Raw genomic sequence first — 24,740 nt, 5'->3', positions numbered from 1 at the left:
TTTTTACAACATTATTGATTACATTATTCCTTGATTGTATTCACTTCATTCTTGTGACCATACTACCTAGGATTCTCATTTTCGGTGATTTCTTTTTTAGAGTATAATAATTCCCTTATATTTACATGCCAAATTTTGTTTAACCATTTCCCAGTTGTCTAAAGGACAATCCTAAGACATTCCCATAAATTCTCATTTTCTCTCTCCTCCTTTTATAACTCTCCACCACCCCTAATAAGGAGGAAGTTTGTTTTGCTTGTCATTATGTTCTCAGTATTAGCCTTTCTCTTAAGCTTCTCTCCCCATTCCTGCTCTTCTTTGTTAAATTTGTTGTATTTCTGTTCCACACTGAGTAGAATATAACCCTCTTTTGTCTGTTTCTGATATGCGTGATGTTTATCTGATGCCCACAAGTCAAAATGAATGAGAGCTGGGTTGGAGTTAGGAAGACCTAAATCCAAATCCTTTCTCAAAGATTTAAAAGCTGTGATTCTTAGGCAGGTCACTTAAACTCAACCTTTCTTGGTTTCCTCAACTGTAAGATAGGGATGAAGATAATACCTAATTCCTGGGTTGTTATGAGGATCAAATGAGATAATATTTATAAAGTGCTTAATAAAAGTGCCTCACACTTTTCCCCTCCCTTTTCTTCATGTTTATATATTCTTCTTTCCATGAATCCTAATCTTAAGAAATAGCAAATTCCACATTTTTCATCCTCCTAATCTAGTGTATTCTTTTTTTTACCCTACCTTTTCCCCTTCTTCCTTAAAACCCTTATAACAGTGATATGCCTCCAAGATACCGTTTTTTTCTTATTTAACTTGTAGTCTTAGAAAATATTAATGTTTTGGAGGGACACTTACTTAGAGTTAGTACCATACCATCAGAAAGTCCCTTCCATTTATTCAAATAAACATACCCTTTTAGATTTTTCTGGGCTCTTGTGTACTTACTTCTATTGTTTCTATTTAGTTCTGGTCTTTTCGTCAGCAATACTTAAAAGTTCTCTTTTCTACTAAAGGTCCACCCCATCCCTCACCCCCCGCCCCCCAGAGAGTTATTTAAAACTTTTTGTGTTAACTTTTACTTGGTTGTAAGCCAAAAGATATATATTTTTTGTCATTTGGAATATTTATTGGAAAATCTTTTTAAATTAGAAGCTGCCAGGTCTTGTGATCCTAAAAAGGTGCTTTAACAAAAGTTGTCACATTTTAGGTCTTTGAGAAGTTTACCAAAGACTCTACCTCTTTACTAGATGAGCTTGCTTTGATCAATAATGGAAGTGATAAGGGAAACCAGCAGGAGAAAGACAGGTATGTAGATGAATTTTATTTTATATACAACATTGCTTAGCTAAGTTTTCTCTTAAATGAAATATCTCTTGAGTTACAAAATAATTTAGTGAGCATAGACAAATTTACAGTCTAAATTCACATTCTGATTTTGTATTAATTTCATGTTCAGTTGATAATAATTAGCTTTACTACAGGGTGGTTTTTAGTTTTTTTTTTTAACTAAAGTTTTTATTATTCCTAAAAGCCCTTTTTCGATAAATAATTATGCATTATTTTTATTTATAATAATGAGTAAATGTTCAATTTTAAGAATTTTATTTGGAAGGTTCTTTTAAAACATTGCAATTAAATTGAATTTTTTTTCTAGCCTTTTTGAGTGCTAGGAAAGAATAAGCAAAGAAGCAAAGATTTTAATAAAATTATTATAACCTAACTAAAACATTTTAGCACTTAAAAGCTTTTGCTTATGGAACTTTCCCCTTGCAAAATGGACAGTATATTCTATTCATGAGTTCATTTTGAAAATTTTACTATTTTATAAATGTGACTGTAATTATTGTTCAGTTGTAATATCAAAGTGTCACTTCTCAGATTTATCATTTTAACAAGTTTCCAGCTTTGCAAGTTCCCATTTTTCTTACTCTGTGGGACAAATCCTTTTCTCAGAATAAAGGTTAAACACTTAAGGCGGCAATTGGCTCCTTTAATTTGCTTGGATATAAATTGATAACTAGACCAGCAATTTATCATATGGCAATATGTAAGAATGAAGGCACTTATTAGCCCTACTTATCTTTTAGATGTAATTTTGTAAATAATAGTGAAACCTATTAGACAACTGCCATTTTCATGGATTCAAATGCACTATATTTCTAGTTATGCATCTGTTACAAATAGAAAATCTTGATATTACTAATTTCAAATAATAGTGTTTGCTTGTCTCCTGTTTCTTTGATTCGATTTTAGCATCATTTTATCAACAAAGTAAAGTTCTTTCCTTTGAAATAAATGGATTTTATTTATATATTTATATTTATATAAATAAATAAATAAATTTCACTGGATAAATACTATAGTAAATTTTTTTAGAATTCACTTGAAAGTATTAGTATAACACACTAAACTTCTTTTAGAATAAATCAACACAATGTACTAGCAATGATAACAAATTTATCATGTTATTTCTATGGCTATCAATGTTTAATCACGTCTAATGGTCTTTCTTATTTAGAAATTAGCAGAATTCTAGTATATCCAGCCATGATATGTACATATATTTGTATCAAGAGTTTTCATCTGTTCTAAACATTTTCTTTGGTTGTTCAGATAACATATTTAGCTGTTAATTTTATTTTCAAAATTTTGGTAATCATTAGATCTATGGATTTAAACTTTCTTCCATCGGTTGATCCTGAGACAGTTCTACAAACAGGTAAGTTTAGAAGCTTATCACTTTTTGAGTAAAAATGAAAAGACCAGAACTTTTGAGGAGACCATTGTTTAGGGAAGAAGAAGCATAATTAATAAGTATGAGAGGATCAAGAGAGCCATCACCAGAAAGCTAAGTCTGAAGGCATTTAGTAAGGTGTGGTCAGTGTATCAAAATCTCAGGAAAAAGTAAGCAAAATGAGTCCTGGGAAAAGGTTATTGAATATAGAATTTAAGAAATCATTAGTAACCAAGGAGAGAACAATTACTTTTAAGTTATAGGGTCAGAAACAGTATTACAAGGCTGATAACATCAATTTCAAGGATAGGTTGTTTCTGTTTTTAAAGTCAGTCCCCACCAGATACCTCATCTCCACGTTTGAAGGAATGTCAGCCTCTGTTCTCCATTACTCTTATCCCCGGACACAATTCTCCTCTACAACTTATCTAAGTTTATTTCTTTCAATAATTTCAAATGTTTTGAGTGACAAAATCTTTTGCAGCTTTTTGGAGATGAAAATAATTTGAACTGTTGTCACTTTATTAGTTTGTCAGAACACACTTAACTCCTGTGGATCATTACAATGCTATATATAGATTAAAGATACAACAAAACCAAAACAAATTTTATTTTAACCTTTAAAATTTTGTATCAGGGTAAAATCCCTTTTTTTTCATTTATTTAAATACATATGCCACTTAGAGTTCATAGAATTTAGAACTGTTAAGAACTTGAGATATTATCTAGTTCATATCTAATCATTTTATAAATGGGGAAATTGAAGCCTAGAAGGTTAGCAACTTCCCCAAGGTTAAACAATTATTAAGGAACAGAACAGACCTTCAAATTTCATTTGACCCCACAAAATTGTATTATTCTCTTCATGGAAATTCCTCAAATTGTCTTTCTTGCCGTAATCCATCAGTACTTTAAAGTACTTATAAATATTTATAAAATGCTATTTATTGATATTAGAAAAATAATAAATTTAATCTTCGAAGTATTACTTGTTGAATGAACATGCTCTGATGTGACTATTTCATTAACTTTTTTTTTTTGACTGAGGTAGAACAAACTAGAATATATAAAATCAGATATTTCTTTAATTATAACCCAGTATATTTATCTTATATCAATGTTCTCAGTAGATAATCTATATAATTATTTTAAGTGAAAATGGCCTTTTAAAAATAGGTATTCTTAAACTATTTTATTTTATTTATTTATTATTGTTAGTTTTTAAATAAACCCTCACCTTCTGTCTTGGAACCAATAAAATGTATTGGTTCCAAGGCAGAAGAGTGGTAAGGACTAGGCAATGGGGGGTCAAGTGACTTGCCCAGGGTCACACAGCTAGGAAGTGTCTGAGGACAGATTTGAACCTAGGACCTCCTGTCTCTATACCTGGCTGTCAATCCACTGAGCCATCCAGCTGCCCCCTCTTAAAACATTTTAGAAGGCTAAAGAAATGAATCCTAAGCATTTCTTTTTTTTTTCAGTGTAACTGTCTACAGATTTTATTTTTCAATGTTTCTGTATTCAGATATCACAATTTCCAAAGAAATGAATGTAGTCACTGAAATGATATAAGAAACTGTAAAATTATTGGTAAAACATTATCCAGATTGCAATTTCACTTTATATAAGTAGTTTCCATATGACCCTTTAAAAGAACCATAGTTGGGGGCATTTGAGTAGCTCAGTGGATTGAGAGTCAGGCCTAGAGACGGGAGGTCCTGGGTTCAAATCTGGCCTCAGACACTTCCCACCTGTGTGACCCTGGGCAAGTCACTTAACCCCATTGCCTAGCCATTACCACTCTTCTGCCTTGGAGCCAATACACAGTATCAATTCCAAGATGGAAGGTCAGGGTTTAAAAAAAAAAAAAAGAACCATAGTCTAAGTTTAAGCAATTAAAAGCATTTTCCTTTTGGTGGACTACAGCTATGTTGTTATCATTATTATTATTTTTTAAACCCTTACCTTCCATCTTGGAGTCAATACTGTGTATTGGCTCCAAGGCAGAAGAGCAGTAATGGCTAGGCAATGGGTGTCAAGTGACTTGCCCAGGGTCACACAGCTGGGAAGTGTCTGAGGCCAGATTTGAACCTAGGACCTCCCATCTCTAGGCCTGGCTCTCCATCCACTGAGCTACCCAGCTGCCACCAGCTATGTTATTATTATGGGTAATTATTATCTTAGAACTGAAATTAGAAGTGTGACCAAAATATAAGCATATTTACAATGAGCTTTCTTGGTTTGTAACAATTGAGCTTCCTTAAAGTCATGCTTCATCATAATTCTATTTCTGTGTGTTGAAATTCCCTGAGTATCTGAGTCATGAAATTGTTTTAGGGTTTTTTAAATTAGGAAAATAACATATCATTATACTTGTCGACATCTGCGTGTATACAGACAGATATGTATCTGAAGGATTCCTAGGCATAATGTGCTGGAAGTTGTTACCATGGAAATGCGGTTGTTAAAGACATACATTTTAGTTTAAATATTTAAAAAAATGCATTTCCCAGGAAATTTATAGAAATTTATGAATTTTTGCATCATGGAAAATTGAAATCTGCAAGTAACCAGGAATCCCATTTTATAGCTTTCCTTCCAACTAATACTGGTGTTTTTATCACTACCACCACCATGAATAATCTCATAAGTTAATAATTATAAACTATTATAAATTAATTATATCCCAAATACAACTGAAATGGTGATCATTCAATTAATCTGTTATCTAAATTTATTGGAGAGATTTTGATTTAATTAAGCTTATATTATTTAGTATTTTATTATTATTATTATTTTTAAGCATCTGGTAGATCAGTAGATAAGAGCACCATGCCTGGACCTTGGAAGAGCCTGAGTTCAACTCCAGCCTCAGACACATTGTCATAACAGAGATTTCTGGCTTTCCTGGTGCTTTTCACTGATTTAATTGATAACTAACTTGGATTAAGTAACAGATGACATTCCAATCAAACTTGCAAATGTCATCAACGTGAGTGGAATAGCTAACACATTGGACAGTGGAGTTAGATTCCAAACAAGACATCAGCATATGGGATGAATATAATGACGTTAATTTTAAATGGGATAAATTTAAAGTCCTTTTTAGATACAAAAGGTCAACTCCTTACGTATTATGTAGAAAAAGTATTGCTAGATAGTAGTTCCTTCAAAAAAGATCCAGTGATTTTAATGGGCTTTGCATTCAGTGTGCGTTAACAGTGTTACACAGAAATCAAAGGAGCTACCAGGATATTAAGCAGCTTTAATAAAGAGGCATAGTGTCCAGAGCAAGGGAAGTCCTACCGTTATATTCTTTCTTTTTAAACTCTTTATCTTCTCTCTTAGAATCAATACTAAGTAATGGTTCCAAATCAGAACAGTGGCATGGACTAGGCGATTGGGGTTAAGTAATTTGCCCAAGATCATGCAGCTAGGCAGTTTCTGAGGTTAGGTTTGAACCCAGGAACTCTATTCTTTCCTGGTTGAAACACATCTGTAGTATTGTGTTCTGGACATCAGATTTTATTACATTCAGGAAATTATCTTCATGTATAATAAGTTGATGAGGATAAGGAATACTGAAGACTGTGATATACGAGTTTGGCTTGAAGAAGGAACAAGAGATGTGTATCCTGTGGCATCATATTTAAGCTTCATTTCAGGAAAAACTTCCTAAAATTCAAGGCTGACTAAACGTATAAAGGACTGCCTCAAAAGGTAGTGGATTCTCCTTCACTGCTGATCTTCAAGCAGAAGCTGGATGACCACTTGAATTAATGGGAATTCTTTCTTGCATATGGATTGAACAACCATCTTGTTGGTGGTGTCTGGTGGTTGATAGTCTGTTCTGAGAAAAAAATTAAAAAGGCCTCCTCAGAAACATCATCATTTTATTTAAATATTTGAATTATTGTCAAGTGGAAGGAGAGATCAGACTTTGTTCTGCATGGTCTCTGAGCAGGACTGGGAGCCTTGAATAGTGATTACAAAGACTTGGATTTGGGGTTCACGGAAAATTTCCAAGTAGAGCAATCCAAAAGTGTAGAGTCGTCTCCCCACGACATGTAAGAGTCTGGTCTTCAGATGGCTACTTTGGAGGAGCTTAAGCAGAAATTCCTTTTCAGTTATAGATTAGACTAGACTCCCATCCTTCTAGCCCTGAGATCTGCTATGATTCTTAGCTTTCTTTTCTTCCCCTATATTCATAGCTTTACCACTGATTTCTTTGTGGCTGAGCCTCAGGTCTGTGTCCTTACACAATCTCCTGTATACCATGGCCACTTAATAAATATGTTCTGCATTGATTGCTGAGTGATTGGTGGAGTATGTGACGTTTACATTTGTCCTTGAAAGATGGTCAGTTTTTGGCTTGGAAAATGAGATGTGAATTAAATACAAGGTATAGCGAAAGCCAAACGCAAAGTTATTTAATAAAGCATATGCGGCATTAAGTAAGTAGCCCGGTTTAAGTAACATGAATAGAGACATGGAGATAGACAAGGAAATAGTGGATAATTCAGTTAGCTAAGAGTGTAAAGAATATGGAAGGAAATAGTGATAAATATGACTCGTACTATATTTTGGTGGCCCATTAATATCAGGTTACAAGGTCTTTTTTGTCTTGTTTTTATTTTAAAGTTTCTGTGCATAGTACTCTAATTTCTCTAACAACTCACTTTCTACCTCTTTTACTGACATCATCCACATCATGCTCTCTAACTGTCTCCATCCTAGAGTCCTTTCTCAGACTTTTTTCCTTTAGCTTCTTTCTTGGGATATCCTATAGTTTAAATTATCTTCTCTATTCTCATATGACAAATCTTTCTCCCAGATTTAATCTTCTATGACCAGTTCTTTGTTTGCCACTTAAAAAAAACAAACAAACACATCCCTACCTTCCATCTTAGAATCACTACTGTGTATTGGTCCCAAGACAGAAGAGTGATAAAGACAAGACAATGGGGGTTATGTGACTTGCCCAGGGTCACACAGCTAGGAAGTATTTGAGTCTAGATTTGAACCCAGTACCTCCCAACTCCAGCTGGCTTTCTATCCCCTGAACCACCTATCCACACTGAACACCCCCTTGTTAGTGTTTTTATTTTTTTTTTAAACCCTTATCTTCCATCTTAAAATCAATACTGTGTATTGGTTCCAAGGCAGAAGAGTGGTAAGGGTAGGCAATGGGGATCAAGAGACTTGCCCAGGGCCACACAGCTGGGAAGTGTCTGAGGTCAGATTTGAATCCAGGACCTCCTGTCTCTGGGCTTGGCTCTCAATCCACTGAGCAACCTTGTTGCCCTCTTGTTGCCATTTTATTTATTTTTTCTCATTCGACATATTTATCTATTTAAAATTTTTTTATTTAATTCAATGAATTAGGATATTTTCCAGTGGTTATAAGACTCATGTTCTTTCCCTCCAACCACCTTCCATATCTGACATACAGTTCTACTGGGTTTAACATGAGTCATTAATCAAGACCCATTTCCATATTATTAACCTTTGCACTAGGGTGATCCTTTAGAGTCTACATCCCCAATCATATCCCCATCAACCCATGTGATCAAGCAGATATTTTTCTTCTGTGTTTCTTTTCTCACAGTTCTTCTTCTGGAGGTGGATAGTGATCTTTCTCACAAGTTCCTCTGGATTGTCCTGGGTCATTGCATTGTTGCTAGTAGAGAAGTCCCATTACATTCACTTTTACCATAGTGTATCAGTCTCTGTGTACATTGTTCTCTTGGTTCTGTTTTGTTGCCATTTTAAATTGGATGCCTTTCAAAGATTTGGAAAGTCAATTGGGAAATGGCTGTGTAAGTTCACATATGATTGAAATGGAATACTATTGTGCTGTAAGAAATGACAAATAAGAGCTCAGAAAACTCTGGAAAGACATGAACTAAAGCAGAGTGAAATAAGCAGGACCAGAACTTTGTACAAATAACAACTGTTTTCAGCAATATAATAATCCAAAACTCTCCCAAAAGACTCATGATAAAAAATGCCATTTACTTCCAAAGAAAAAGAACTGAGTCTTAATCCGGACCAGAGCATCTTTTTTCACTTAATTTTTTTCTGTGTGAGTTTCCTTCTCCAAAGATTAGTATAGAAAGATGTTTTGTATGTTTGCACATGTAAAATCTATATGAGATTGCTTACCATCTCAAGGAGTATTTGGAGGTTGGAGGTGAGGGAATGAAATTGAGACTCAATAGTCTTTCAAATATGTTGGAAACTGTTTTTACATGTAATTGGGGAAAAATAAAATAAAATTTATACTGAGAAAATAAAGTGGATACCCCAATTCAATATATCCAAATATATAAAGTGGATACCCCAGATTCAATATATCCAAATGGAACTCATTATCTTTTACTAAATAATGTTCACAAACAGAATTCATTTATCAGATGAGATACTAGAAAGAATTCTGGAAAATCTGAATTTGAATCTTGTTTCAGATACTGAATTTGTTAAGTTACTGAACCTATCTCAGTTTCAGGTTCTTCCTCTGTAAAATGAGAATAAATCTAGCTACCTCTTTCGGTTGTTGTGAGATTTAAATAAGATTATACATACACAATTTCACATAAAAATACCTTGTGTTTATATTACATGTGTATGTATACACAGATTTGTGTTTTTATAGTTTTCTGTATAAACCTTAAATTTTAAAAATTATTTTTCTATCAAACTTTTCCTATTTTCTGTCAAGTACCATTCTTCCAGTCTCATAGGTTCAGAACTTTGTTGTTATCTTTAAATTCTTACTTTTAGCCACCACATATACAGATATTTCATCAGTTCCAAAGTTTTACCTTTACTACCCCTCAAATACCTCTCAAAATTGACCCTTTCTCTTTATCTGTACAGCCATCACCTTCATTCAGGTCTTCATTACCTCTTGCCTTGAAGATTTCAGTGACCTCCTAAATGATTTTCTTTCATCTCTTCCTTTTAATCTGTCGTTCATGCATTGCCATAATGATCTGCCTTTCCTTTTTTCAATGGCTAAGATTAAATACATATTCTTCTTTTAAGCCTTTGAAACCAGTCATAATCTCATCCCAAACTATCTTACCAGCCTCATTATTCATTATTTTTCCTGTACTCACTGATCTAGCCAAACTGTCTTCCTAGTTACCCATTCAAAGCACTCTTAGTTTTCCATGCCTTTGCATTAGCAAAGCCATTCCTGAAAAGTTCCCTCCTCACTTCCACCTTATTAAATCCCTTACTTTCTTCTTGGCAAAGTGAAAGTAACATGTCCGTTATATAGTTTTGTGTCCCCCCCCCCAATTTTTCTGTATTCTCTTTCTGTCTATCTCTTTCTCTCTGTCTGCCTCCCCCCCTTTCTTTCTGTCTGTCTTTCACACACACAGAACACACACACACACACACACACACACACACACACAACTTTTCCCCTAAATTGAATGCAATATGGTCCTTAAGAGTAGAGTGGTTTCAGTTTGTCTTTGAATTCTGAAAAACTTAACACAGTGACTGACACAGAATAGTTGCTTTGATCATTTTGCTGCTGTAATTAGACCTGCCTATCAGGATTTCAGTTTGGTTCAATTCAAGAAATATTCTTTAAAGGAGGCATATTCATTAAAGATGGCATCCAGGTGGCTCCATGGATAAAGATCCAGGTCTAGAGATGGGAAATACTGTGTTCAAATAATGGCTTCAGACATTTCCTAGCTGTGTGATCCCAGGTAACTAAACTTAACCCCCATTGCTTAGCTCTTACCACTCTTCTGCACTGGAACTAATACTTAGTATTGATTCTAAAACAGAAGGTAGGGGTTTAACAAAATATTCATTTGGGCCCCAGTAAGAGCACCTGTTGGAATCTAGGAATGCAAAGACAAACACTAAACACTTTCTACCATCAAGAAATTTACATTTGGGGGAGAGTTTGCACATGGTAATTGTGGGAGATAAAAAGGACCAATAATGTATGAGATTAGGGAAAGGTTAATAGAAGAAATCAGGTCTGGGTGGAGGCTTAAAGAAAGATAAGGATTCTGTAAGGTGGAGTTGAACAGGGGTTGTGCATTCCAAGCGTAGGAAGAAGTTTATGTCAATTTATCGAAGAAGGTATAATATTGAATATGGAAAATATCAGTCCAGTTTGCTTAGAACATATGAAGGGAAAAAATGTAAAATAAAGCTAGAAAAACAGAATGAAACATGCCAGATGAATATAGTGTTTTGGTCAGGGGAGTGACTCAATTAGTTTGGTGGTCTGGAGTTTATTTTGTCTGATATTTTGAGAGAAGAGTCCTAAAGGAGAGAGACCTATTCAGGGACTATAATAATAATCCAGCTCAGAAATCATGAAGACTTCCTAGGTCGGTAACTGTAAGACTATACATGAGAAATACTGTGGAGGTACACTCTATGATTTTTCAACTAACCAGGGAATTATGAAGTTGAGGGGAAGATCTGTAACTTACTGAAAGAGTGGTTGTGGGGTGCGCATGTGCCGCTCCATTCCCCCCACCCCATAACCCCCCATTAGGGTAGATTTAGGAAGAAGATATGATTAGCTCTCTTTTGGATACAGTAAGTTAGAGCTTCTAAAAAATAACAAGGTGATAGTTCTCAGTAAGCATTAGGAGGTAGGAGTACCAGATTGAGAAAAGAAATTAGGTCTAATAGTTTTATAAGTTTGGATGGTATCTGTTTGAAAATTTTTATTGAACCTATTTAATTTGATGAGATCACTGAGAACAATATAGAAAAAGAAAAGGAACCATGATTGAACCTTGGTTTAACTTAAATTAGTGTGACAGAAGGGTGTGTTGGATAGATTGATAACCAAGTGTCATTGCATTATAAGAGATTAATGTGAAATGTAGATTGGTGCCTTGTAATCATAAATAAGTAAATGGCAGGTTTTCCCATGCTTTTTTGTTTGTGTATACATACAAGATTAAGGATCTGTTCACAGGCTACTGTAGCATTTTTGTTTCTAAAAGATTATTAAAATGAACAAAACAAAAGGTATTCTTTTATTTTCCTCTTTAGGGATTTTAATAATTGTCTTTTGTTCTCAAAGGCCACGAATTGTTGTCTGAATTACAACAGCGCCGGTTTAACGGCTCTGATGGAGGGGTTTCATGGTCACCCATGGATGATGAATTACTTGCCCAGCCACAAGTCATGAAATTGCTAGATTCATTACGAGAACAATACACCCGTTACCAGGAAGTTTGTAGACAGCGTAGTAAGCGCACACAACTAGAGGAAATTCAGCAGAAGGTAATGCAGGTAGGTGCCAAGATCATCTTGGTATATATATATTTAACTAATCATTGTTTAATTTTTAATGATTCTTTGAATTTTTTTATTCACTGTTTAACATATTAGATTTCATGATATCTTGTTTATATTAGATTAAATGAAGTTCCTAACTCAATCACCCCAGTTATATTTATTATTATTTTCTGTACATCAAATGTTCTTATGTTCATTATACATTATACATTATACATTATACATTATTTCTGTTGTGTGTAGTAATTAAAATTAAGGGTTTGACTAAAATATATGAAAATTATAATATAGTAATCACCAATTCAAAGTATTATTACTCAAAATTGAAATAACATTTAATAGCTTTTATTTACAAAAGAGATGGAAAGAGTGAAAGTAGAGAAATACAAAAAGGTAGAGAAGACATTAGCCTATATGACTAAATATTGCACCTGTGCTCAACTTAGCCAGGACTTGTTGACCTTCAACCAGAATTAAACTCTCTCCAAAAGACAGGAAGGGAAAGCCAGCTATCCACTCACCCAAATTCCCTCCACCAGGCAGGTCAAGATGACTAGAACTTAAGGTGATTATTGAGGCCCACTTTCTTCCTTGAGCCAATCTTCTTGAAGCTGGCTTCCTTCTTGGAGTCAACATCCTTTGCCCCAGAAATTCAAGGCCTTTTTTAGTGATTTCTTGTCTCTGCCCTTCTTCACAGGGGCCAATCACAGCTTCCAAATTGTCTAGCACTGTCCAGAGGGCAGTGTTTGTGGGAACCAATTCACACCTTCTGGAAGGGTGAATACTTATCAAAAGGGTTTACAGATGCCTGGCTGATTGAGTTTCTGAGGGTGTGAATTCTCTAAGTGGTTTGTGAGCTCCACCTACTTCAACCTTTTATTGACTCAATCAAAAGGTAGACAAAGGAGAGTTAATACTTTCTTCACAATATAGTGAGGCACTAAGTAGGGGTACTTAAATTATTGTTAACCAAGTGTTAACTTAAAATAGACAAAGGGAATAAAAGATTCTCTTTTACAAAAGCCCCTGTGATTTTTTGGGAGATTAGTCTCCCCAGTGAATCATTTTACCTAATCAGAAACTATAATAATTAGGGATAAGAGGGAAATGAAAAAGAAAGAGGGAGCAAACCAATGTTTGCTAGAAGTGGGGTTCAGAACCCTTAATTCCCTCTGAATAGATTAGTTTGAATAGAAACTTCATTTCTCCTGCTATGGCTTCTCCCTTCTTCCCTTCCCCCCTCCCCCCATCTCTTCCAAGCTATTGCCTGTTACTGCTGGTCCTGCCTCCCTTTCTGGGTAGTCCTTGTGGAGCCATTGCTTCTGCTTCTCCTGCTGCTATTGCTCTGGCTGTTGCTATTGCTGCTGCTGAATGGAGCCTCTCTCCTGGCGACTTGGAAAGTGCAAATCCCTTTTTCCCTTACATTGCTAATAGCTGAGTGCTTGTTAGCTGCTTGCCTTGGAAGCCCAGATGTGTTTCTCTTAGGCAATAACTATTCTCCGAAAGGGCTTTTACCTAAGGAGAGCTTCTACCCTCTTAACTCCCTATATCCACGTGGCAGGGGAAGCAAGTTGCTTCCTGGAGTTTTGCCCCTAGGGTGAAGGATAGGAAGGTTACTCTTCCAAACAGGAAGTAGAATTGCAAGCATGACTCATTCTTTGAAAGAAAAGTACATTGCCTATCTCAAACAGCTCCCAGCTTTAGAATGTCTTTTCTTCCTACTGTTCCTGGGTGCATTGGTCCTGGAGAGTTTGGATGTGGATTTTTAAGCCTTTTCAGACTCCATTATTTTATGGAAGTCCCTGTATCAGAATTTGAAAAAAATATATCTTTTTAATTCAGTGCCTGTATACTGTCACATATATTGTATTTTTCTGATTGCTTGTTTTAAGATTTTATTTTGTTAAGTTCTGCTACCTCCCCATATGACTGAATTGGAGAAGATAAAGTACCATTGAGTTGTTTGTAACAAGAGGAAAGGGTCCATTTAGTTGCTGAAATGAAATGTTATATGTAATATTTATTTTAGGAAGAGATGGGGAATGGGGGGATTGGAAAAACTGGAGGATAAAGGGAGGTTTGTAGCAGGGTATGGAGAAGTTGAAGGGAGAGAGGGAATATTGCTCAGTGAAGCAAAGGAGAGAGAGCGCTGCACCCTGCCGGGAGGAAGCAGCAGGGGTTCAATAAGGACTGTTTGTCCTGAAATGACTGAACTAATATTCAGCTCCCTCTATGACCAGAAAAGATAGTCCACTTATCTGACTGCGAATTCAAATAATATAAAGTTTAATAATCAGTTGGGATTGGAGTTTTGTCCTCAGCTACAGAGCTGAGGCCAGGCCTCATAGGCTGGTGGGGCTTTCTCCCACTTCCGTCTACTCTATATCAGTCCTCACTTTGTCTAATTCAGAATTTTAGCAGTAGACAGAAAGCAAACAAGAACAGTTTGTCCTTCAGAAGTGATTGGGCCTGAATCTTCGGGCTGAACCAAGAAGAGGCATACCACACCAGACTGGGCTGAACAAGCCCCTCCCTCCTCTAACACCAGGAAGGAAGTAAAGCTGGGTAGGAAGGAAGTGCTAGCCATAAGACTCAACTGCCACTCCCAGTAGGAAGGAAGTGCTAGTCACAAGACCCAACTACCACTCCCATTTTCCCCTTCCCCCACCAATTGTCAGTTTTGTTTCCTTTCCACATACAGCACTGATCCCCACCTCTGCATTTATAAAAATATAATGGATGAGACATATAAAGACATGTCTTTTACCACTGTTACAGTCTCATACCAGAGAAATTGGGAAGATTTTCCTTGGGGTCGTGGTATCCCTGGATGGCTCCCAAGAGGGAGAATTTCCCATGAAGCCCAAGTAGTTTCTAGATGATTTTTAACTCTTCAGTTTAATCTACCTCCACCAGAATGATCTAGATTCTTCAAAGCCTTTTAGACCCAAAAAGTTTTCTTGAATTAGCTGCTCTACTATTGGTTTTTATAAAGCTGTTTTTTCTTAGTGAAAATTAATATATCCTGAGTTGATCAGTGTGTTTATCAATACCCTTCTCAGGGGGAATTGTATAATTTCATTTTATGAAAGTTAAGAAACTTGCTGCCTCCCAGAATCCAGGAAGTGAACTGCTTGGAGAAGGTGCCATGGAGATACCTGCAGAAACCTCACACTGCCCTGAAAGATCCAGAATTAATTTTGGATTGTAGTGAAATTGAACTGGGGGGGGGGTCCTTAACACATTTATTTTGTATGTAAACTCTTATGCCAAAGGGAACTGCCCCCTAATTGGCTTTTTGGCAGTGAGGCTAGTAGTCATTGGTTTTGTTCTCTTTCCCTTTTATCCTCAAATTATTGTAATTTATAAATTGGTTATGCTTACAAGATCCATTGGGGAGACTAGTCTTCCAAAGGATCTCAGGGGAGATTATGTAATTAGAATCCGTTACCCTAAAAACTAAGATCCCCAGCAAAACTATCATTCCCAGCACCCTACTCACTTCCTATTGGTTATGTTGTGTCTATGTCTGACATAGACAGGATATAAATTGGGTGGAGTTGCATCTCTGGGTCTCTTTCCTTCTTGTGGCAGTTTGGTGGTGCTCGGAGGATTTTTGAGCAGGTAGAAAAAAATCTTAGTCTTTTGGTTCTATTTTTGTCAGATAAGAAATTTTATAAAATAATACTTGAAGTAGTGGATATTAATTTAAATCCTACAAGTAGTGTTATTGAGAGCCCCAAGAATATGCTGAATAGTCAGAAAGATAATAGTAAGGTTCTGTGATTTAATTGGTGAAGTAGATCATTCCAAGAATAAACTGGCAACTGTTTTCTAACTTAGAGTTTTATAGTGAAGGAACCAAGAGCTTAAGAGCCAACTTAGGGATGAGATTTTCAGAGGCAGAACTTGAACTAATCCTTCTCCACTCTATCCATTATCTTACCTCTCTTAATGGGAAGTTAAAAAAAATGATCATGCAAATTTTTGTGAACTAGAAGAACCAGTAGTAGATTGTTAGGCCTTTTTTTTGAAGGTTATATAGGAGAATACAGAAGCATATGATATAAATAGGATCTGAAATATTTCTTTTTGGTAAATTAATATTCAAATTGGAATGAAGTTTTATAACATCCTTTGGTGAACTGCCATTATTAATGCATTTAAATAGACTTGTTTACTGGGGCATCAAACTCAATTTACATCATTTTTATTAGAAATAGTAATATGTTTGTTCTGTCTGCATTGCTAGTGCTGCATAGTAAATGAATTGAATCATATCATATAATAAAACTATAGTTATTTAATTGTTTTCTATGCTGAAATTTTGATTTTTTTTATATAAAGCATTCAGTTCTTTAATATTCTATGCAGTTGGTGGTTTCTACTGTAATTTTAATTATTTCTATTGACCTGGATATAAGATGCCATCATTTCATTTGCATCTGGGGAATTCTAAAATTGAAGTTTAAATGGTTCATATCATGTTTTTGTTTTTAGAAAAAGAAAACAGCCTATTATAAATACATATTTAACAGATTGTTAATGAGCTTAAATTTTCCAGTTGCTTTAGTTGCGCTTTTACTTTTGGAATTTAAATCATGTGAGTGATTTGAATCAGCGAGGCAGTTAATTGTAAGAATTATTTAAAACATTTGAAAGATGTATTATTTCAGTACTCTTAATCCTGAATGAATAACATAAGGAATAGATGCAGAACTCTTGATCCACAAAGATAATAAAGCTGAAGAAATGCCTGCATGTATCTCTTTAATATTTTCTCTGTTTAGTTTTGTTTTTCCACCTCTTCCTCCCCCGATTAAAGGAAGGATTGTATACTGTTTTTTCAAGAACAGTAATTAGGAAGGATAGAGAGCCTTGTGCTACATCCCTCCAACGTTACCTACAACAGGATAGTAACAAAAGCAGAATAGTAACAGAACATAAGCTAAGGAAAAAATGTTAATTAAAGAGCATTCTCTTACATGCAGGAAAGATAGCCTTAAATGTTAAGAGTAACAAGGAATTAATATGAAAATGACCTGTTTTTCCTCTCAATATCAGCTTGGTAAATTTTCTTTATTCATGTAGATCTGGTAAACCCTGGTCTTCCTGATTTTAAAATTAGAACTATATCTCCTCTCCTATAGTGTTTCTTTGTAATAGAGAACAACATTCTAAGTAATAGTAAGATATATATGTGTGTGTGTATATATAAATATATATATGTACATATATATATTTATATATAATGTATATAAATGATCTTATTTCACTATAATTTCACAACATTACTTTTGATTTTTTTTGTGTGGCTCTTTCTCTTTGCATTGTTGTAGTTGTGTATGCTGTTTCTTTGCTCTGTTTCAGACTTCATCAGTACATGTAAATCTGTTCAGTCTTTGTATTCATCACATTTGCCATTTCTTGAGCACAATAATATTCCATTGCATTTATGTAATACAGTTTGTTTAGCCATTCCCCAATTGATATCATCTTTGTTTTGTAAATGGTAAAATTATGGTTGGACCGTATATATAAGAGTGTGGTTGCTGAAATAAATTACTCAAGTCAGAATGACTTTTATGGTAGCTTATTTACAAATAGAAAGACTAAAAGTAAGGAAAATGAGAGAGAGATAATTACTCTGGTCTGGACCAAACCAGGCAGGACTTCAGAGACCTCAGCAAAAGGGGGACCCAGAGGTAAATTAAACAAAAACTCTAGCCCTGAGGCCTTTCCTAAGAAGAGGGGACTCTCCAGAGGCTAGTCCTTCCAGAAAAACTAGGAAGGGGGGGGGTCAGCCTTTTCACTCACCCAAGTGGCAGTCCAAAGGGAAGCAGTCTGAGATCTCAAGCCCGAGCTCCTCCAAGGCCAAGTTCAAAGGGGAAAAAGCCCTGGTCATTGGAAGTTACCACCATTTTTAAAGGTATTACTTTGCGTCACTTTCTGTGCCTTCCTTCCACTTTTTATTTAGATGAATGGCAGCTTTAACTTTGCTTCTGTCTGCCCAGGGGACAGTCCGCTGTTTTTGATTTGTCGCTTGCTAGCATGCATTGGTCATAGGACCTCTCTCTCCCCCCAGAGGAGAGTTAATCCCATCATCATGGTTGGTAATTCTTTGCTGTCACAAAATGTATTGATATATATATATATGTATGTATGTATATATATATATACATATATATGTATATATGTATACATGTATGTATAAATGGAAACTTAGTTCTTACTTATGGATTTCTTGGGATATTAGGCTAGAAATGGAATCTCTGGGTTAAAAGGCTATGAACATTTTTTTAAATTTGTATTATTCCAAATTGCTTTCCAAAATGGTTATAATTTCTGACCACAAAAGTACACTGAATGCTTATCTTCTCAAAACACTGACTAGTCTCATGTTTTGTCATCTTTACCAGTTTGCTAAATTAGAAGTAAAACTTCAGTATGATTTTGATTTTCATTTCTTTTATTAATAATTTGAAACATTTTTGATGTGGTTGTTCTTATTGGTGATTTTTCTTTTGAAAACTTTGTTCCTATTCTTTGACAACTTTTCTCTTGAGGAATGGCTTTTGCCATCTCTTTGAGCTTATGTTAACTAGTTCCCAATAAGGGAGCTCCTCTTCTATTTGTAGCACTAAACACAATTTGTACTTATTAGTAACAAAGCAGAGAGTATAGGTATATGTACACTTTAGTTAATGAGCAAGTATATTTTAATATAAAAGTTAGAAAATGTATATGTCTCTACTACTTGCATTTTTAATATGAATAATCACTAGATTTTCATTATATTATGAGGACACTTCTTTTCATCTGGTAGTAGCTACCCAAAGTAAAATTACTGTGGTTATAAGGAATTAATTCATGTCCATGAAACTAATTAATTTTGTAGCCATTTAGCATAATTCTATGACAATAATGTCCTTGTAATGTTTATTTTTTACAACCATAGCTATCTATGTAATTAATATTAGTATATGACTATAGTTTTTCTCCTAAATGAAAATGCTATTTTTTATTCCATTTGCATATTCATGATAATTTATTCAGTTATTCGGGTTAATTTATTAATAGACTGACTCTAACACTTCTGTAGTTAGCTCTACAAATAATGCATGACTAGGAAACTTATTTCATCTCTAGGCACAGTTTCTTCTGGAAAATTTGTAGATTGGACTAGATGATCTAAGGACTATTATAGGTAAAAATTCCTACAGTTCTGTATTCTCCTTTTTCAAGACAAATGTATCTTTTATATTCTACATGTGAAGTGACAAAGATTCTAAATTCCTTTTATCCTAATGGGATATTAAACTGAGAGCCTGTAATTTGCCAAAGGTGCCCCTCCCTAAGTAAAATATGAAAAGCCCTATCACTTTATATTTTTGATAGTTCTAAATTTCATACATGTTTTACTGACTGTGAAATGAGACTTGAAAAAATCATCAGAGAAATATTTTTTAAAGGTTTGGGTCTTTTTAAAATGTATATTTTATTTGTAGGTTGTAAACTGGCTTGAAGGACCTGGATCAGAACAGCTAAGGACACAGTGGGGAATAGGTGATTCAATCAGAGCTTCACAAGCCTTGCAGCAGAAACATGAAGAGATCGAAAGTCAACACAGTGTGAGATTTTTTTTTTCCCATCACGTAACAGTATAAATGTTATTACACATAAGTAGTTGCATACTACTTTTTTTACTGACAGATACCCACAGCTTGTAGGTCATCAATGATTTATGGGTTATCATAAAATGAAATATAGATATTCTCTTGATAATCTAGTCAATAGATAGCTTTTTCCATATTGTTTCCATTATATTTCTAATTACGACAACAATTGTGGTCTATTTTACTCTTTTTAAGAGTTTCAATGATAATTTTTTTCTCTTTTCAAAGGATATAAAATGAAACTCGAATGAGTGGTAGTCCTAAAAAAATCAGTAGCCCAATATTCAGCTAGATATTGGACTCCATAAAGCCTCTGATGGGAGCCTTCCATGGACTCTTGGGGAACAGAGCAGTACTGTACATGATCTCTTTGCTCCTCTATGTGCTTTTGGGAGAGAAGTATGAAACAACATCAAAGCAGTGGTCACGCAAAGGTTGTTAGAGTGAGCAGAACATAGAAGGGGGTGAAAGATTTTCTTCTTCTGTGTGGGACTGAGGAATTCACATTTGAAATTGAAAAGGGAAAAATCAAATAGTATCTATAAATGTTTAATATAGTATAGCGAGATTCTCCAAGTTTATGGAGACTCGATTGAATTCAGCAAACAAGGACCACCATACATCACTGATAATTTTATCCTCCAAGTATAATCTATGAAGAACACATTGTAGATACTTAATGTTAAATAGACTATGGAACATTAACGACCTTTTTATGCAGAAGTAAACTAGAGACAAATATTGATTATCCAGAGGCTGTTTTATCTAGTGCATAGATAAATTAGATGCTTGATTTCTATTCTTTTTGTTACTTTTTAAGCTATATTCTTTCTCATTGACACTTTTATGTAAAAATGACCAAGGGAAACTGATAGAAGTAAAATTCATATGTTTTTTAATCACCTTAGAAATTCTTATAAAAGATTTGATTCATCACACTTTGGATAAACTGGTTTAAATGGGATGTGTGGATTGGATGATTTATAATTTTCATTTATATTATCCATTTCCTTGTGCAGTTGAAGCGTGGGAGCTTCTAATGTTACTTGGAGCAAGGTGGTACAATGGTTAGAACCTGAGGCTTGGCATTGGGAAGACTCATCTTCATGAGTTCAGATTTGGTCTCAGACATTTACTGACTGATCCTGAACCAAGTCACTTAACAATGTTTACCTCAGTTTCCTCATCTGTAAAATGAGCTGGAGAAGGAAATGGCATACTGCTCCAGCATCTCTGCCAAGAAGATCTCACTTGGGATCACAAATATTCAGACAAAAACTGAAATGACTGAATGATGAGTAATGTTACTTATAATCGTCTAAGAAAGGGTATAGGGTTAGGGCTAGAACCAGGGTAGGACATGGTGTAACAAACTGATGAGTGTGTGGGCAGGACTATGCACCTTCACAGGGCTTCTCAAATAATGAATCGGTCAATCAAATCTTTAATTTTAATGCTTACTGTGTGCCAAGCACTGTACTGAGCACTGAGGGTGCAGATATAAAGGTGAGACATTCTTTATCCTCAAGGTTCTAATGGAGAAGGAGTGGTTTGGATAGTGAATAATAAGTTGGTATACTCAGGTTTGTTTGATTCCTTAGTACTCCTCAGGGAAGTAAGGCCCACAGCCTCACTCACTGGGACCAGTGCATGTTAGGGCCTCCAAGACTGGTTTTGAACAGGAAAAAGGAGTTTATTATAATTAACACAGGAATAGGAAGGAGGGATTAAGGAACAGGGGTTCCTTCGCTCTAAGAAAATCTCACTAGCCTCCCCCTTCTAAATTTCCCTCAGGGGAACTGCTTTGTTTGCTTTATGCTCCCTAAGCCTGGCCTATCTCTGGCTAAGATTCCCCAAACCTTGCTATCTATGCCTGAATCTAATTCATCTTCCCGGGTTGATTTATAAGATGAAACCGTTCTTGAAATACAATCAGGATGGAACTCTTTTTATTTTATTTTATTTTTTTATTTTTCATTTTTTTATAAACCCTTACCTTACGTCTTGGAATCAATGCTGTATTGGTTCCAAGGCAGAAGGGTGATAAGGGCTAGGCAGTGGGGGTCAAGTGACTTGCCCAGGGTCACACAGCTGGGAAGGGTCTGAGGCCAGATTTTGAACCATCTCTAGACCTGGCTCTCCATCCACAGGAGAGAACTCTTGATGGCTGAGTCCAACCCAACTGAGTCAGGCTGTCTTTGAATCCGATCAGATCAGGCCACCCAGATCTTAGGATATATCTTCTTAGTGCTTAGGTGCTTCTCAGCAGAGGAACACCGCTTCAGATTCACCGAAGCCGTCATCACCGCAGGAACCAACAGAGATCGGATATCTTCTTCTCTCCACTCAGCTCCGGGGACAGGAAGCGGAGCCTGCACTCAGCTCTGGGGACAGGAAGCGGAGCCTGCACTCAGCTCCGGGGACAGGAAGCAGAGAGCCCCCAGGAGCCGTTGGTGACTCCTCACAGCCTTCCCCTGAGTCCCAGAGCCCGTCGTCACTTGGTTCCTAGCCTGCGGCCAAGGGCTCCTTCCGCCAAACCCTCTTCCTCATTTCAACCCATTTGTCTCTCTTTCCTTCCCACCGTAGTCATTGGGAGAGTGCCGTGAGCAGAGCCGCGACTGCTGGCCATACCCTTTCCATACGGAATGGCAGCGCCCATTTGAGTTCTCTGTCCGGAGCAAAACGTGAAGACGGCGCGGGGAAGCTCTAAGCCGTGCCGGGACAGAGAGCGAGATGTGCAGCATGATGTGAAGCTTGCCGGACAGGCAGGGCCTAATCCTTGGCAATCCCATGATGTAGACTAGAGCATTAGAATAGAGCGAAGCCCTCCAAGACCATACAAACTGCCATTAGAAAGCACCGTACTAATTAGGCGTTAAAGGAACACACTTCAGCCTGAAGGGGCATCGCAGTGACTGCCCTTTGCAGACCCCAAATCTTGAGCTCAGGAAAGTGGCCGGAAGGCATTTGGGGCTCAAGAGAAATGGCCCAGCCTTTCTCATTCCAGCTTTTTATATCCAGAGAGGCCCTGCCACAACTCTTAAAATCTGCGCCTAGCCTGCCTCGGAATAAAACCCTGGCTCAGGCTGAGGGACAAGGGGGAAGGGAGGGGAGATGGGAGGAGAGAGAAAGGGGGGAGGGGCTCATTCTTCAGGGCACCAACACACCCCAGATCTCAGCCTCGTGCTGCTCCGTGATGTCCTTCCAGCAGCCTCGTTGCTGGCCATGCCAAATCATGTGCACTCCTAAGGAGGGATATAGTGGGCTAGAGGAACTCTCATGCAGTCACTACTTAGTGAAATTCAGCCCTAGGCTGGAGATGCGATCAGTGTGAATGTGGAGGGACCCATCTGGAAGGACGCTGTTCCAGACAGCGGGTAGGGACGCTGGAGACAAGACTCAGTGTAGGTTGCCAGTTGGGACTGGGCAGTGGGAAAGAGAGGACAGAGGCTAAGACTGGTGGGGGAGCGCGGTCTGCCCCGGCCTTGGCCCAGGGAGCTGGTCCCCTTTGAGCCACTGGTACTGCCATAGCTCAGGTGCCAAAGGCCCCAGCAGCAGGAGGGGCTGGCTGGAAAATGTCCTCTTTCCCATAATTTCCTAGAATGCAGGAGGGACTCAGAATGGGGAAGACCAGAAAGGAGACCGTGCCGCGGTCCTTACTTGAAATCTTACCCCCCCCCCCCCAGCTTCTTCAAACTTTACTGTCTTTGGAGTGTAGGAAAAGGGTTGGAAGGGGGTGCAGATTCTTTGGGGGAAAGGAGGTGCACTCCCTTCCTGAGACCTCAGCCCCCTTCTCTTATCCCCAGGCCCCCAAAAGCTTGGATAAAAGACTACAAGTCAAGAGACCGGCGTGCTAGTCCTTGATTGGATACTCTTTGGGCCTTCCTCTTCTTTAAAATGGGGAGCTTGGGCCACTTGTGGCCAGCCATCCTTGGCATTCAGTCATTTAATGAACATTGTCTCTATTCACATCCCTGGGCTAGATGGTCAAGAAACAGATTGAGACCAAAATTAACATCATAGAGCAGGCTCTGAAAAAAGCATATGTGGATTGCACCAACATGAAGGTGTAGGGCTCAGGCTGCTGCCGTGGGAGAGCTCTGGCACTGGAATCAGAGCATCTGAGTTCAAATCCTGCCCCTCTTGTTTTCTCCCTGTGTGATCCTGGACAAATCGCTAATCCTTTCCACCTCGATCCCACTTCTGAGACAATAGTAGGTGTTACATGATTCGTTTACAGATTAATCAAAAAGCATGGTACATGATTAAGATTTAGAGGGCATCACTTACACTTGGGATGATTAGATAAGGTGTATAGAGATTCTTAAAGATGAGTAGAATTTTAGCACTCAGATCACTGTTACTCCTAACATGATAGCTGTTCCTCCGTGCTTCAAATCTCTCCCCTCCCTCTTCTATTCTAAACTCAGCTGCCAAAGTGATTTTTCTAAAGCACAGGACTTCCCATGTCACTCTCATGCTCAATAAATTGCAATAACCCCTTTTATCTCTGGGAGATTTTTACAGTTTGACTCCATCCTACCTTTGTACCTTTATTAAACAATACATTATACACACTGGTTCAAGGAAAGTAATTTTTTTGCTATTTCTCACACATGACAAACCATTTGCTGGCTGTCTATGTCTTTACCTAGTCTTTTCCTCCTTTCTGTTACATTTATTAGTGCCTTCCAACCCAAATTATTAGTTTTTATTTATTTTCTAAGTTCTTAATTATAAGTACACATGAAGGTACGGTATCCTTGAGACAATATAAGCTCCTGTAGAGCAGGTATTGTTTGGTTCCTGTCTCTTAATATGTACCTCAGTACCTGAAACAGATAGCACTTACTAAATGTGTGTTGATTATTTGATTGACAGTAGTTTTATTTCATAAGTCAAATTGAATATTATATAATTCTTCTGTCTATTGGGCCTTATTTGACCTTAATCATATTTGGCTTTGAGATAATCATGTAACTGAAAAAAAAATATTGATTAAACAGTTAAATTGCATAATTGCTC

At 36.7% G+C, this 24,740-nt stretch overlaps 1 protein-coding gene across 6 annotated transcripts in view; it reads left to right on the top strand.

The window, feature by feature from the left end:
* Nucleotides 1-24,740, top strand: part of SESTD1 (SEC14 and spectrin domain containing 1) — a 143,452-nt gene that overhangs the window by 93,645 nt on the left and 25,067 nt on the right. For 3 of the 6 annotated variants that reach the window (XM_001377461.5, XM_007494451.3, XM_056794082.1), the window contains 4 exons: nt 1,219-1,316; nt 2,675-2,730; nt 11,822-12,033; nt 19,548-19,670. In XM_001377461.5, the coding sequence (XP_001377498.3) occupies nt 1,219-1,316; nt 2,675-2,730; nt 11,822-12,033; nt 19,548-19,670 (489 nt within the window). The remainder of the gene's footprint in view (nt 1-1,218; nt 1,317-2,674; nt 2,731-11,821; nt 12,034-19,547; nt 19,671-24,740) is intronic. The other 3 variants (XM_007494452.3, XM_056794084.1, XM_056794083.1) reach the window with 1 other exon arrangement.

Source organism: Monodelphis domestica, chromosome 4, assembly GCF_027887165.1.
Source record: "Monodelphis domestica isolate mMonDom1 chromosome 4, mMonDom1.pri, whole genome shotgun sequence".
Taxonomy (NCBI): Eukaryota; Metazoa; Chordata; class Mammalia; order Didelphimorphia; family Didelphidae; genus Monodelphis; species Monodelphis domestica.
The sequence above is the reverse complement of the archived record's forward strand: the minus strand, read 5'-3'. Positions and strand labels throughout refer to the sequence as shown.